This window comes from Bufo bufo, chromosome 9, assembly GCF_905171765.1.
Source record: "Bufo bufo chromosome 9, aBufBuf1.1, whole genome shotgun sequence".
In the NCBI taxonomy this organism is placed as follows: domain Eukaryota; kingdom Metazoa; phylum Chordata; class Amphibia; order Anura; family Bufonidae; genus Bufo; species Bufo bufo.
This window is the reverse complement of record NC_053397.1, coordinates 72,822,696-72,838,594: the sequence shown is the minus strand read 5'-3', so window position 1 is coordinate 72,838,594 and position 15,899 is coordinate 72,822,696. Positions and strand designations below refer to the sequence as shown.

Sequence of the window (15,899 nt, the reverse complement as noted above, 5' to 3'; positions counted from 1 at the left end):
GGGAAAGGGGTGTTTTTTTCATTTTTTACTTAAAAACTTTATTAATTTTATTAAAAACACTAACTTTTTTTCTTTACTTTATTTCTGACGTTCACTTTTGGGGGTCTGATCCCCTCTACAATGCATTACAATACATCTGTTCGTGTACTACAGTGAGTAGTACACTAACATGTTGCCTAGGACACCCAGCCTGAGGCCGAATCTCCTAGGCACCCGTAGAAGGCAGGTCCCGATGCCTTGCAAGGCATCGGGCTGCCTTCTGACACAGAGTCCCAGCCACAGCAGCGCGGGGACTCGATGCGCTTCCTCACCCGACACAAACCCCTTCTATGTTGTGGTCAGCACAGACCACTGTGACATAGAAGGGGATAATCCGCCGGCATCGCCTTTTACAGCTATGCCGGCGGATACAGCAGGGGCCCGGCTACCAGGTACTGCTAAGCCCCTGCAGTGATTGGGCACGCACCGCTCCGATGCCTGCCCGATCACCATGACGTACTATTACGTCAAATTGCGGGAACGCAGTGGCTTCCATGACGTAATAGTACGTCATGTGTCGGGAAGGGGTTAATGCATTCTGAATGGATAAGGATCCGCGCAGAATGCATCAGTTTGCCTCCAATCAGTCTTCATTCCGCTTTTGAGGCAGACACCAAAACACTGCTTGCATCTGTTTTGGCTTCCATCTGACGAAACTGAGCCAAACGGGGACGGACCGTTTTCACTGACACAATACGTCAGAGAAATGTAATAGCTCCTTACAGCATAACTTAGCCCGGTACTAGTAAACCAATGAGGTATTGCTACACGTGAACACACCCGCACTGTCACTTGAGGATACAGCAACCGATAACCAAATAAAGAACTCAAACACAAGATTAGATAAAAAATTTATTTACCGTAATTTCCCTCATTTTAGTCTATACAATATAAGATGTTCCCTCTCGCAAAGACAGCGAGTCCTTCAAATATATACAAAACGCATCCAATGGTATTCTTCTGTCTCTTCAGTATAAAATGGTCATGGAGCTGCACCAATGTACTAATCTGAGGTCAGACGCAGGTGGGTAGACCAGCCCAGAAACCACCATATTACATATCTCCAATAGAAGATACACAATATTATATACCTGATCAGGTGAGTTCTGTGCAGCATCCTGAAAACAAAACCCAATGCCTCCAAGTTCAAGTATTAGCAAAAAAAATATATAGCACTTTTCTGTTAAAATAAAATAAGAGTCCATCACTAGAAAGAGCAGCAGTGCTGTGACCTGCCGTCTCTTTGCTTTCAGCAGCATATGTGGCTAGTTGTCTTTGCACAGCCCTGCTCGTTGCGGAAGCAGCAAGGGGCGCTCCGCACAATACATCACTGCATCCATTGCAGACTTCATGCTTTAATCGGGTTTACAGATGGTTTGGGGTCATAGCCGTAGAGGAAGGTGGCAGAAATAACAAATACTGCTCCCATGAAGAACACACTGATAAGAGAAGAAAGTTTTTATTTTTTATTTTAAGTTATCTCGTAATGAAACAGACTGAAAATCTTCATTCAACAGTAGTTTCCCCACTGTAGTGACACGGCAGCCATCTTGGTGCTCTTTGGTCCTTTTTACATCATATCCCTTCTCACTAAGCCCCAACCTCTTTTCTAGACACCCTGATTGACGCAGGTCTCTGGTGTCAGACCCCCACTGATCAGATACTGATGATATATCCCGAGGACAGGACATCAGTATGAAAAGTCTGGAAAAACCCCTTTAAGTAATTTATACATTTAAACCTCTGCTCTTCCTGAGCTTACTTGCCCAAGTTGGCCATTTTATCAGTGATTGCCCGCCTTCCTTGGATAAGTACGTATACATAGGTAAATGTAACTGTCAATCACTGATACGACCAACCACTTCATCAACTCAACAGAAATGAGCGAATTGATTTGTCGCACCAGCAAGAGTTCTTTGTGAGCTCAGTTGTAGAGATGAGCAAACCGGTTTGTAGGAATTGAACCATCTCATCAAGAGTTCTTCAGCTGTGAGGGGCCATTCCTGCTGCGGAAGAAATGCCCCCAAGTCGCTTGACTGACGAGGCTGGACATCTCATCCAGCTCTGACAATCTCGAGTAGCAGTGCAAGTGCAAAGGCTCTGTTCCTGTTCCAGAGCAGAGAATGTGCATGCGCCGCTAACCTGTCACAGCTGAAGAACTCTTGCAGACATGAGATGAATCAATTCGTACAAATGCTCATCTCTACAACTTAGCTCTGAAAAAGATTTAAATGTATAAATTACAATTTTTGCTACATTTTCCCCCCACAATATTAGATATTAATCTGCTCAGCTCCTCCTGCTCTATAACATGCTGACTGCAGTTTGCACCATATTTCTTGGTGATAGGTTCTCTTTTAAAGGGATGGCCAGGAATTTTATAAATGGTGGCCTATCCTCAGGACAAGCCATAAATATCTGATCGGTGGGGATTCTACATCTTTCAACCCCACAGATCAGCTGTTCCCAAAATAGCCTGGGTGCCAAAACTACACATTCTATTCTGAGGATAGGCCATCAATATAAAAATCCTGGCCAACCACTTTAAATAAGATTTTTTTTTTATGTGAATATACAAGAACTGTCACTATACCTTGTAGGAACAAAGTCTTGCAGCCAAAAGTAGGAGATTAATGTTGACAGAATGATTGAAAGAGAGGTCGCAAATCCTTTCAAGATATTATCAGCATATTTGATCACAGCAGCAATCACCAATCCACCTAGAGCCTAAAAGTGGTTAAGGAGAAAAAAATTAAATAACCAGGGTGAAGTTCAAATGTTAAAGGAGCAGTAAGAGTACATGTAGACGCTGCGGGGAGCAGCTGATTGTCGGGAAGGAAACGTTCATACATGGTTTTTAAAATATTTAATAAATAAAAGTTTGGAAAGTGTGGCATGCATTTGTATGCAGCCCCCTGTACTCTGATATCCTTAATTAAAATCCAGTGTAATCAACTGCCTTCAAAAGTTACCTAATTAGTAAATGTATATAATTTATTCTCAATATAATTACAGCAGTTCTGCCTCACAGGTTTGTCAGAGAACATTAGTGATCAAACAGCATCATGAAAACCAAGGAACACACCAGGCAGGTCAGGGATAAAGTTGTGTAAAGCAGGGCTAGGTTCTAAAAAAATATCTGAACATCTCACAGAGCACTGTTCAATGCATCATCTGAAAATGGAAGGAGTATGGCACAACTGCAAACCTACCAAGACATGGCCGTCCACCTTAACTGACAGCCCAGGCAAGGAGAGCACTAATTAGAGAAGCAGCCAAAAGCCCATGGTCACTCTGGAGGAGCTGCAGAAATCCACAGCTCAGGTGGGAGAATCTGTCCACAGGACAACTATTAGTCATGTATTCCACAAATCTGTCCTTGATGGAAGAGTGGCAAGAAGAAAGACATTTTTGAAAGCAAGCCATAAGAAGTCCTGTTTTCAGTTTGCCACAAGCCATGTAGGGGGTACAGCAAACGTGGAAGGTGTTCTGGTCAGATAAGACCAAAGTTACATTTTTTGGCCTAAATGCAAAATGCTATGTGTGGCACATCACCCTGAACACACCACCCCCTACGTAAAACATGGTGGTGGCAGCATGATGCTGTAGGGGTGCTTTTCTTCAGCAGGGACAGTGAAGCTGGTCAGAGTTGATGGGAAGATGGATGGAGCTAAATACAGGGCAGTCCTAGAAGAATAACCTGGTAGAGACTGTAAAAGACTTGAGACTGGGGCGGAGGTTCACCTCCCAGCAGGACAACTCTAAACATACAGCTAAAGCTACAATGGAATGGTTTAGATCAAAGCATATTCAGGTGTTAGAATCGCCCAGTCAAAGTCCAGAACTAAATCCTGTTAGGCTGGGTTCACACGGGCGTTGCGGTAAAATGCGCAAAGCGTTTTAATGCGTTTTGCACGCAAGTGAGAAAAATCAGCAGTTCGGGTTTGTGTTAGGTGTTGTGTAGATTTTATTATTTTCCCTTATAACATGGTTATAAGGGAAAATAATAGCATTCTTAATACAGAATGCTAAGTAAATTAGGGATGGAGCAGTTAAAAAATAAATTAAACTCACTTCATCCACTTTTTGGCGCAGCCTGCGCGAACAAGTGGATGAGGTGAGTTTAATTATTTTTATTTCTTTTTTAACCCCTCCATCCCTAAATTACTTAGCATTCTGTATTAAGAATGCTTATATTTTCCCTTATAACCATGTTATAAGGGAAAATAATAAAGATCAGGTCCCCATCCCGATCGTCACCTAGCAACCATGCGTGAAAAATCACACTGCATCCGCACTTGCTTGCGGATGCTTGCGATTTTCACGCAGCCCTATTCACTTCGATAGGGCCTGCATTGCGTGAAAAACGCACAATATAGAGCATGCTGCGATTTTCACGCAACGCACAAGTGATGCGTGAAAATAACAGCTCATCTGCACAGCCTCACGCATTGCACCCGCACGGAATTCTCTCCCGTGTGAAAGGGGCCTTAAGAATCTGTGTCAAGACTTGAAAATTACTGTTCACAGATGCTCTCCACCCAATCCAAAGAATAGGCAAAACTTTCAGCCTCTGCAAAACATACCCCAAAATACTTGCAGCTGTAATTTAGCGAAAGGTGGTCATACAAAGTACTGACTCGGGGGCTGAATACAAATGCACACCACACTTTTTTAGGCTACTTTCACACTGGCGTTTCAAGGCTCTCACAAGCGGCCCAAAACGGATCAGTTTAGCCCTAATGCATTCTGAATGGATAAGGATCCGTTCAGAATGCATCAGTTTGGCTCCGTTCCGCCTCCATTCCGCTCTGGAGGCGGACAGTTTTGGTGTCCGCCTGGCGATGCGGAGCCAAACGGATCCGTCCTGACTTACAATGCAAGTCAATGGGGATGGATCAGTTTTTTACTGACACAATATGGTGCATTTGAAAACTGATCCGTCCCCCATTGACTTTCAATGTAAGTCAGGACAGATCCGTTTTGACGTTGACTTTTTTTTTTAAAGAATAATGCAAACGGATTCGATCTGAACGGTTACAAACGTTTGCATTATCGGTGCGGATCCGTTTGTGCAAATACCAGACGGATCCGCATCAAACGCAGGTGTGAAAGTAGCCTCATTTATAAAAAATTTGGAAAACCATGTATCATTTTCTTTTCACTTCACACATACTTGCTACCTTGTGTTCGTCTATCACATAAAATCCTAGTAAAATACATTTAAGTTTGTGGGTGTAATGTGAAAAAAAACATGGAAAAGTTCAAGGGGTATGAATACTTTTTCAAGGCACTGTACATGCAGCAATCACATCCACTAGTTCAAAAATATTAATGTATTGAAATATTTTCTCACCTCCATGCTGACCCCCACCAATAAACTAGAATCAGCAGAAACCTTTTGGTAAACAGTACGAATGTGCCTCAAAAACACTCCTGTGGTCTGCTGCCATTTCCCAAATGCAAGTAACACAACCACCAATAAAGGCTGTAGTAGTTATGTGCGGTCTTGTAGCACTATAGCCATCCAAAAATACTGCCAGGCCAAAGCTGGTATAAATTGACATGCGGAGGATTTAAAAATCGTTACCACAGGTCAAGATATGTATGGATTCAGTTCACCCAAACAGAAGGTTCGGCACTTGCTAAAATCTTCTCTCCTTTATTAAGATTTGGGACACTAATATAGGGGTATGAGGTTACCGGAAGGTTTTAAACTTTTGTATGTTTAAAATCGTACCGTTCATCGATCTTATGGCCTGGGTGCAGCTCAGTCCCATTCAAGTAAATAGGCCTGAGCTGCAATACAAAGAACGGCCGCTATCCATAGGATGGTGCTATGCTTGGTAAGCTTTGGGGAGGCCGCAGCACCAGGAACCGGATCCCAGCTGATCTGATATTGATGACGTATCCTGAGGAGAGGTCATTAATATCAAAATCCTGGATAACCCCTTTAAATGACAACTAGTACCAATTCAGGAGTATGTGAAACTTCCATATTACCTGAAGAGCCACAACCGTCCAGGTCAGATTATTGTACCCTTGAAAGAATCCCTCTTTTGAGACCTGATCTCCATCATAAATAAAAACGCCCATCAAACCAAATATACCCCCGAAGAATCCTGCAAAGAAGACACAGAGACGGTCATTGGTTCTCAATTAGCAAGTAGTCACTACTACAGATTATTACATATGATAAATTCAGAGCTCCTCATGTATCGCCACTGTTATAAATGTATTAGCAGTACATGTAATACATTTCAGAGCTATGCTGACGATGGTGCTAACAAATAATGATAAAAAATAAATAAAAATACTATGGTAACACCTTAAAGTCTCCATAAACTCAAAAAAAGTCTTCCAAAAAAGATTCATACTTAACTACTCCATACCACTCTGGTCCTCTGCAATGCCTCCGCTGTGTCCAATTCTTCTGGTGCTACATGGACATGGTCACAAGCTCCACTGCAGCCAAAGACAGGCTTCAGAGATGACATGGTCAGAAGCAGTATGTCACTGCTGAAGGAAGTCATTGGCTGCAGTGAAGAATATGACCATGCCCATTAAGCGCCCGAAGAAAACAAGCTGGGGACTGGAAGATAGACACAACAGAGGCATCACAGAGGACCTGAGTGGCGGGAAGTGGGTAAGTATAAATCTTCTGTTTACAGAAAAAAAAAAACACAACAACAGAGAGACACAAAAAACAAAAAAAGCAAATAGCTTTATTTTTTGCTCTATAAGGCTACTTTCACACTAGCGTTCGGAGCGGATCCGTCTGATGTTTCATCAGACGGATCCGCTCCGATAATGCAGACGTTCGCATCCGTTCAGAACGGATGCGTCTGCATTAAAACTTAGAAAATTTTCTAAGTGTGAAAGTTGTCTGAGCGGATCCGTTCAGACTTTACATTGAAAGTCAATGGGGAACGGATCCGCTTGAAGATTGAGCCATATTGTGTCATCTTCAAGCGGATCCGTCCCCATTGACTTACATTGTAAGTGTGGACGGATCCGCTCGCCTCCGCACGGCCAGGCGGACACCCGAACGCTGCAAGCAGCGTTCAGGTGTCCGCTCACTGAGCGGAGCGGAGGCTGAACGCTGGCAGGCGGATGCATTCTCAGTGGATCCGCGTCCACTGAGAATGCATTAGGGCTGGACGGCTGCGTTCGGGGCCGCTCGTGAGCCCCTTCAAACGGTGCGCACGAGCGGACACCCGAACGCTAGTGTGAAAGTAGCCTAAGGCAGTACGTCTTATGGAGCGAATACTAATGAGCTTTTCGATTATGTGACCTCACGCTGTGCAACGTCAGGTCACAGCACACTGGATCTCAGGAGAGGCGGTGGCCGAAACAGGAGAGGTAAGATGATTTTCTCATCTAAGGTTTGATTAACACTGGGGGTTTGGGCTGCAGTATATATATATATATATTATTTTTTTTATATACTCCTGGAGGTACTCACTATTTACAATTTATAATTTTTCCTGTTATTCTGTTGGCATCAGATTAGCGAGTTCTCGGACTATATTTCATATATTGAACAACATCCAACATTTAACAAGTGAGCCATCTTTACTATTATTTTTCATATATGATAATTGTGTAGTGCAGGTCACTACAGATGTGGCAATACCAAATATGTAGAGATTTTATTTTTGCTAAGTTTTTTTCCCCAATGGAAAAAGGTATAATTTTTTTTTAAAACTTTTTTTAAATCTTTATAATAGGTGATGTTTTGATCTAAAACACTTTGCACTATTCCTGTGGTACAATGTATTTAGATGTCATAGCTATACCAGCATTCACCAGCAGGCTGCGCAAGAGAGGATCAGCCTGCTGGGGCAAGCTAGATGCAGACCTAGGGCCTTCACTAGGCCCTGTCCTGTCTGCACTGACATTGGTATCCCGCAATCTCATTTGTGGGGTGCTGATGGGTGACAGAGGGAGTCTGCTCCCTCTGTAACTGCTTACATGCCACGGGTGCTATTGCCTGCAGCATGTAAGGGGGTTAAACAGCCTGGATCGGCGCTCCTGCCAGTCCAGGCCGTTAGAGCAGGAGAACGGATAATATATGTTACATGGGAGGCAGTGGCCCAGTTGAAGGCCCCTTGGTGAGTGCTATAAAAAGGCGTACTGGTGGTCACTAAGGGGTTACACGCACAAATGCTTCAGCCAATAATGGATGCTGCATCTGAAGGGTTAAATGACCGGGATAGCCGCATGTGCTCAGCTTGTAAGCTAGCTCTATACATTCCGTGTGCACCAACGAAATACATCATGATGTGCCTAAAGGTTGAGGTTGTGAAGGTAATGTTCTTATTGCTGTGTACTCACCTAGCTGTATATTTCTAATCCACACAGACTGCTTGGTTTCTTTAAGAATTTTTTCAAAGTAGACACCAGCAAAGCCACTGGAGAAACACGCAGTGAGGACAGCCATGAGACCCACAAACCGGGAACCGACTGATACTTCCTTTGAAGGGGCACTGGGAGAGTCTGAGGGCCACTGCATGGGAGATATGGAGAAAGTTCACAATAAAGTAAAGTGACAAAGCAATAAACTAAGACATACAGGAATGATGTATACACACCATACACAAGCATGTCATATATACAGCTCCCAACTAGGTTCCCCCCCCCCCCCTCTGACACAACATACCACTGCCAATGGTTCGAATGGACATTTGTTGAGAATGCAGGCAGATTTCTAGTTATGGAAATCTATGAGCAGGGATGAGAGAAGCTTTGGGTACCAATTGAGGACGGTCTACCTAAAGTCTGACACCTGGAAAAATTCACTGTTAAACCAGGCACAGCCATCTCGTCCGGCCCTGTCCATCAAGAAGGAGAGGGAAGGGCTGGCAGAGGAAGCAGGAGGTGCAAGGGTGCACAGAGTAGATTGGGCCCGCCCTCATTGCACTTTACTGATCATTTGCATATGGATTAAAAGTGCTTTTTCTCCAGATTGAAGCAACGGATCGGTAAATGAAAGGAATCTTTACATTGAGCTGAGCTCGTCCTACAAGTCGCTATGCCTGGTTTATCTGTGAATTTTCTGGGGACAAATGCCCTTCAAATGGTGCATCAGATCTGGAGTAAAGATTACTAAATGGATAACTTCTGCTAATAGGTGATGAGGAACTAAATAAAATCATGGACAAAGAGGATTTCTATAGGGAAGTTACCAAACACACTGATGCCCAGGCCAAAAAAGACAATAAGGCCTCATGCACACAAACGTTCTTGTGGTCCGCATCAGAGCTGGGATGAGGACCCATTCATTTCAATGGGGCAACAAAAGATGTGGACAGAAGTCTGTGTGCTGTCCACATCTGTTGCTCCGTTCCGTGGCCCCGCAAAAAATAAATAAATAAAAATAAATAAATAGAACATGTCCTATTCTTGTCCGTTTTGCAGACAAGAATAGGTATTTCTATTATGGGTACCCGTTCCGTTCTGCTATTTGCACATCGGCGGCATCCGGGTTTTGCGGATCCGCTATTTGAGGAATGCAAAACACAGCACGGTCGTGTACATGAGGATGAGGCAGCATATATCAAAGCTATGACACCACTACTGTGGCTTAAAAAAACAAAAAAAAGGTCCCAAATTATGGAGCACGGCATATTTGTTACATAATCTGGATCTTTTTGAGCATTGAGGGGTGGGGCTTCGCAGGAGAGGCGGGGCTTCATCAGCCCATCGGATTTACTATAGCTTACGCTAGAAACTGGCGTAAGTTACAGCAAAAGTCTCCTAGCTGACATAGATTTGAGTTTACGGTGCACGGAGGGTCAGAAATGCACTTAATTTTTTGGCCTCTTAATAAATTAGGCGCATCTTACTCCAGCACAGGGAGTATGGGAATGCCAGTCTTGTTAAATCTCCCCCTATATTCCTGATAGTTTGGAATGGTGAAGGTGTCTAGAACAGTCACCACTAGTGGGCGCTAATTATGTAAGAACTTACACAAGCTTTCATTCATCATAAAAAAAAAAACAACATGGCAGAAATGGCCTCCTAGAGGCAGCAGAAATAATTTTATCATTTAAAAGAAATGCATTACCCCAAGTTCACACTTGCGCGTTTTACAGTGCGTTCGAACGCTCTGTAAAACGCATAACCGATGCAAACCAATGCTTCCCTATGGGACTGGTTCACATTTTCGCGTTTTACAGCGCGTTCGAACGCATAAACAAGTTCTTGAGCTTCTTTGGGGCGTTTTGTCGCGCGTTTGCGGCCATAGGACACTGCTGTCAATCACACAAACGCGCGTAATACGCGCGTTGACTATGGACAAAAACGCGCACAAAAACGCGCGACAAACGCGCATATCAAATACGCTCAGGTCTGAACCCAGTGTTATCAGAGAATGACCTATTAGGGTACATTCACATCACAGTTTCCTTTATTTTGAGCATCTGTTATGAGAATTTAGCATTCGTTTTAGGCCCCCTGCACACGAACGTGTGCGCCCCGTGGTCGCAATGCACGAACACAGTCTGTGGGACAGCCACAGCGGATCGCTGACCCATTCACTTGAATGGATCCGCGATCCGGCCGTTCCGCAAAAAGATAGGACATGTTCTATCTTTTTGCAGAACGGAAGTACGGGACGAAAAGCCACGGAAGCACTCCGTAGTGCTTCCGTAGGGTTCCGTTCCGCATCTCCGGATTTGCGGACCCATTCAAGTGAATGGGTCCGCATCCGTGATGCGGAATGCCCACGGAACGGCACCTGTGCATTGCGGATCCGCAAATGCGGTCCGCAATACGGCAACGGGAATCACACGTTCGTGTGCAGGGGGCCTTAGCCATTTCCGTCTGAGATCCATTATTTTAGACGGAAAAAACTCATTCTGTCAGAAATAACATATCTCAATTAGAAATGGCTAAAACGGATGCAAAATGAGCGTAATGGATGATCAAAATAAAGGATCGGTTTCTTTTTTTGTTTTAAAACAAGAACGGTAACATATATATATTAATGGAAGCACTGGCAAAACAGGAATAGGTACAAGCCCAAAGGGATAGGCATTTCCGGAGCGTCGCATTTACAATCATGAAATTTGGCACACCGTTACACCAGGTATCCGGGACGGTTTTAGATCCTTCGATCTTCATTCAGAAGGACCTGCACTGACGTCACCGCGCTCACCACGTGGTAAGTGATTACATCAAAGGTCCTTTTGCAGGTCCTCAAAGAAAGAAAGAAGACAATGCCGGCTGCGCGATCAAGTGGATGAAGCGAGTTCATTTTTTATCCTCTCAAGGAACATTTTATTAAGCATTCTGTATTAAGAATGCTATTATTTTCCCTTATAACCATGTTATAAGGGAAAATAACAACACCTACACAACACCGAACCCAAACCCGAACTTCAGTGAAGAAGTTCGGGTCTGGGTACCACATTCCGTTTTTTATCACGCGCGTGCAAAATGCATTGCACTCGACCGTAAAAAACTGAACAACGCAATCAAAATGATTGAAATTGCGTGCCCACTGGCGCGGGTTTCCTGCAATGCGCCCAAGACGCATCCGGAGCAAATCTGGGACGCCCATCTGAAAGAGGCCTAAACAGTGTCATCCACACCTACAGCAGTGAAGAAAAATGGTTGGGTTGTTATGAAAACCTGGTGTAAAACTGTGTGCATGTGGAGACTAAGGGCCTGCGAGCTTCTTTTGGCTGATAAGAGACATGTGACCGTGTGAATGGCAGGCTTCTATTGGCTAGTGCATTTTTTGGGAATATCTCAGGAACGGTACGTGCTAGAGAGCTGAGACCCAGTCTAAATCCTTCCCAGACACCTGATGTACCTGTGTGCCAAATTTCGTGATTGTAAATGCGACGGTGCAGATTCCTTTCAGCGGAAACACACACATAGCTTTATATATTATGGTAGATAAATCCCAAATTTACCCAAAAATTTGAAAAATTCACAACTTTCCAAATTCCAATTTCTCTGCTTTTAAAACAGATAGTGATACCTCATAATAGTTATTACTTTACATTCCCCATATGTCTATTTTATGTTTGGATCATTTGGTAAATTTTTTTTGGGGGGGGGGGGGGGATAATTAGAAGGCTTAGAAGTTTAGAAGTGATTCTGTCAGCAAGATTTTCGATATAGAGCTGTTCATATCATCCTCTCCATTATCTAATAAAAAATATACTAGTTTTACCCCCACCTGTCTTTGCTTTTTGGTAAAAACCGGATTTATATGCTAATTACCTTCCCAACGTGCCCAAGGGGCTGTCCCTCCGGCCGTTTGTGCCCAGCCGCGCCCCTTATCTCGTAGCCCAGCGCCACCCCACTGCCAATTATTCACTCCTCTCATTGCCAATGGTGCGCCGTAATCTCGCGCATGCGCCCAGGATCGGCAGGTCAGTGCCCGCGAGCGAAGTGCGCAGACAGCTGGCGCATGCACGCTTTGTTCGCTGAGGTTGCCGCCATGAAACCGCGCGGGCGCTGACCAGTGGATCCAGGGTGCATGTGCGAGATTCTGGCGCACCATCGGCAATGAAGAGAGTAATAATTAGCAATGGGGCGGCGCTGGGCTACAAGAGAAAGGGCGCGGCTGGGCACAAATGGCCGGAGGGACAGCCGCTTGGGCATGTTAGGAAGGTAATTAGCATATAAATAAAACCGATTTTTATCAAAAATTAAAGAACAGGTGAGGGCAAAACTAGTATATTTTTAATTAGATAATGGAGAGGATGATATGAACAGCTCTATATCGAAAATCTTGCTGACAGAATCCCTTTAAGAAAATTTCCAAAACCCACATTTTTTTAAGGACCAGTTCTGGGCTACATAATAGAAACCACCCATAAATGGCCCCATTTTAGAAACGACACCCCTCAAGGTATTCAAAACTGATTTTACAAACTTTGTTAACCCCACAAGAATTAAAGGCAACTGTAGATGAAATTTCTGAATTTCACTTTCTGTGCAGATTTTCCATTTTAATCCATTTTTTCCAGTAACAAGGGTTAACAGCCAACCAAAACTCAATGATTATTACCCTGAATCTGTAGTTTACAGAAACACCCCATTTGTGACCGCAAACCACTGTATGGGCACACGGTAGGGCACAGAGGGAAAGTAACGCCATGCGGTTTTTGGAGGGCAGCTTTCACTGTGATAATTTTAAGTTGCCATGTCACATTTAAAAACCCCGAAACGCCAAAAAAGTGACCCCATTTTGGAAACTGCAGGATAAGGTGGCAGTTCTGTTGGTACCATTTTAGGGTACATATAGATTTTTTACTGCTCTATACTACACTTTTTGTGAGGCAAGGTAACAAAAAATATAGCTGTTTTGGCGCCGTTTTTATTTTTTGTTTTTTACAATGTTCATCTGACAGGTTAGATCATGTGCTATTTTTATAGAGCAGGTTGTTAAGGACGGGATTATATCAAATATGCCTACTTTTTTTGTTTGTTTTAGTTTTACAAAATAAAGCATTTTTGAAGAGAAAAAAAAAAGATTTTTTTTTAGTGTCTCCATATTCTGAAAGCCATAGTATTTTTTTTGGCCGATTGTTTTATGTAGGGGCTTCTTTTTAGCATTCTGTATTGTAATGCATTGCATGTCAACTATTATGCTGACTGCCTGCCTGTGAGACCCAGCCTAAGGGCTAGATCTCACAGGCTTCCGTAGAAGGCAAGTCCCAATGCCTATGGAAGGCATCGGGCTGCCATCGGGTCCCCATCACTGCAGCGCTGGGACCCGATGGGGATGTGGAGGGCACCCGTACCCTCCGCAAACCCCCTGCATGCTGCGGTCAGCTTTGACCGCGGCATACAAAGGGTTAATGCAGCAGCACTCTGCAAACACAAATAAAAGTACAATAATGCCATAAAAAGTGCTAATGCTACACTTATTTTGCAAATTTGAGATTCTTGGCAAATACAACATTTTGTACAAAATTTTTGGGTCCGTCTGCCTAACGTCAAGGCGATCTCTATAAGGGCTCTTTCACACTTGCGTTGCTCTGTTCCGGCATAGAGTTCCGTCGTCGAAGCTCTATGCCGGAAGAATCCTGATCAGGATTATACCCATGCATTCTGAATGGAGAGAAATCCGTTCAGGATGCATCAGGATGTCTTCAGTTCCGCATGCTGCGCTTTTTGCTCCGGCCAAAAATCCTGAACACTTGCCGCAAGGCCGGATCCGGAATTAATGCCCATTGAAAGGCATTAATCCGGATCCGGCCTTAACCCCTTAAGGACCGGGCTCATTTTCACCTTAAGGACCAGGCCATTTTTTGCAAATCTGACCAGTGTCACTTTAAGTGCTCATAACTTTAAAACGCTTTGACTTATCCAGGCCATTCTGAGATTGTTTTTTCGTCACATATTGTACTTCATGACACTGGTAAAATGAAGTCAAAAAAATTATTTTTTTTGCACAAAAAAATACCTAATTTACCAAAAATTTGAAAAAAATTAGCAAATTTCAAAGTTTCAGTTTCTCTACTTCTGTAATACATAGTAATACCCCAAAAAATTGTGATGACTTTACATTCCCCATATGTCTACTTCATGTTTGAATTGTTTTGGGAATGATATTTTATTTTTTGGGGATGTTATAAGGCTTAGAAGTTTAGAAGCAAATCTTGAAATTTTTCAGAAATTTACAAAAACTCAATTTTTAGCGACCAGTTCAGGTCTGAAGTCACTTTGCGAGGCTTACATAATAGAAACCACCCAAAAATGACCCCATCTAAGAAACTACACCCCTCAAGGTATTCAAAACTGATTTTGCATACATTGTTAACCCTTTAGGTGTTGCACAAGAGTTATTGGCAAATGGGGAGGAAATTTGAGAATTTCATATTTTTGTCAAATTTTTCATTTTAACCCATTTTTTCCACTAACAAACCAAGGGTTAACAGCCAAACAAGACTGTATCTTTATTGCCCTGACTCTGCCGTTTACAGAAACACCCAATATGTGGCCGTAAACTACTGTACGGCCACACAGCGGGGCGTAGAGTGAAAGGTGCACCATATGGTTTTTGGAAGGCTGATTTTTATGGACTGGTTTTTTGACACCATGTCCCATTTGAAGCCCCCTGATGCACCCCAAGAGGAGAAACTCCCTAAAAGTGACCCCATCTAAGAAACTACACCCCTCAAGGTATTCAAAACTGATTTTACATACGTCGTTAACCCTTTAGGTGTTGCACAAGAGTTATTGGCAAATGGGGATGAAATTTGAGAATTTCATTTTTTTGCCTAATTTTCAATTTTAACCCATTTTTTCCACTAACAAAGCAAGGGTTAACAGCCAAACAAGATTGTATCTTTATTGCCCTGACTCTGCCGTTTACAGAAACACCCCATATGTGGCCGTAAACTACTGTACGGGCACACAGTAGGGCGTAGAGTGAAAGGTGCGCGGTTTGGTTTTTGGAAGCCAGATTTTGCTGGACTGTTTTTTTGACACCATGTCCCATTTGAAGCCCCCTGATGCACCCCTAGAGTAGAAACTCCATAAAAGTGACCCCATCTAAGAAACTACACCCCTCAAGCTATTCAAAACTGATTTTACAAACTTTGTTAACCCTTTAGGTGTTGCACAAGATTTAATGGAAAATAGAGACACAATTTCAAAATTTCACATTTTTTGCAGATTTTCCATTTTAATATTTTTTTTCCAGTTACAAAGCAAGGGTTAATAGCCAAACAAAACTCAATATTTATGGCCCTAATTCTGTAGTTTACAGAAACACCCCATATGTGGTCGTAAACCGCTGTACGGGCACACGGCAGGGCGCAGAAGGAAAGGAATGCCATACGGTTTTTGGAAGGCAGGTTTTGCTGGACTGTTTTTTTTTGACACCATGT

General features: G+C 43.2%; 1 protein-coding gene across 1 annotated transcript in view; it reads right to left on the bottom strand.

The window, feature by feature from the left end:
- Positions 1-1,220: 1,220 nt before the first annotated feature.
- Positions 1,221-15,899, bottom strand: part of SLC35A3 (solute carrier family 35 member A3) — a 38,705-nt gene continuing 24,026 nt past the window's right edge. The window contains exons 4-7 of the mRNA XM_040407691.1: positions 8,377-8,548; positions 6,043-6,161; positions 2,633-2,766; positions 1,221-1,478 (exon numbers count right to left, since the gene is read on the bottom strand). Of these exons, the coding sequence (XP_040263625.1) occupies positions 1,388-1,478; positions 2,633-2,766; positions 6,043-6,161; positions 8,377-8,548 (516 nt within the window). The 3' untranslated portion in view covers positions 1,221-1,387. The remainder of the gene's footprint in view (positions 1,479-2,632; positions 2,767-6,042; positions 6,162-8,376; positions 8,549-15,899) is intronic.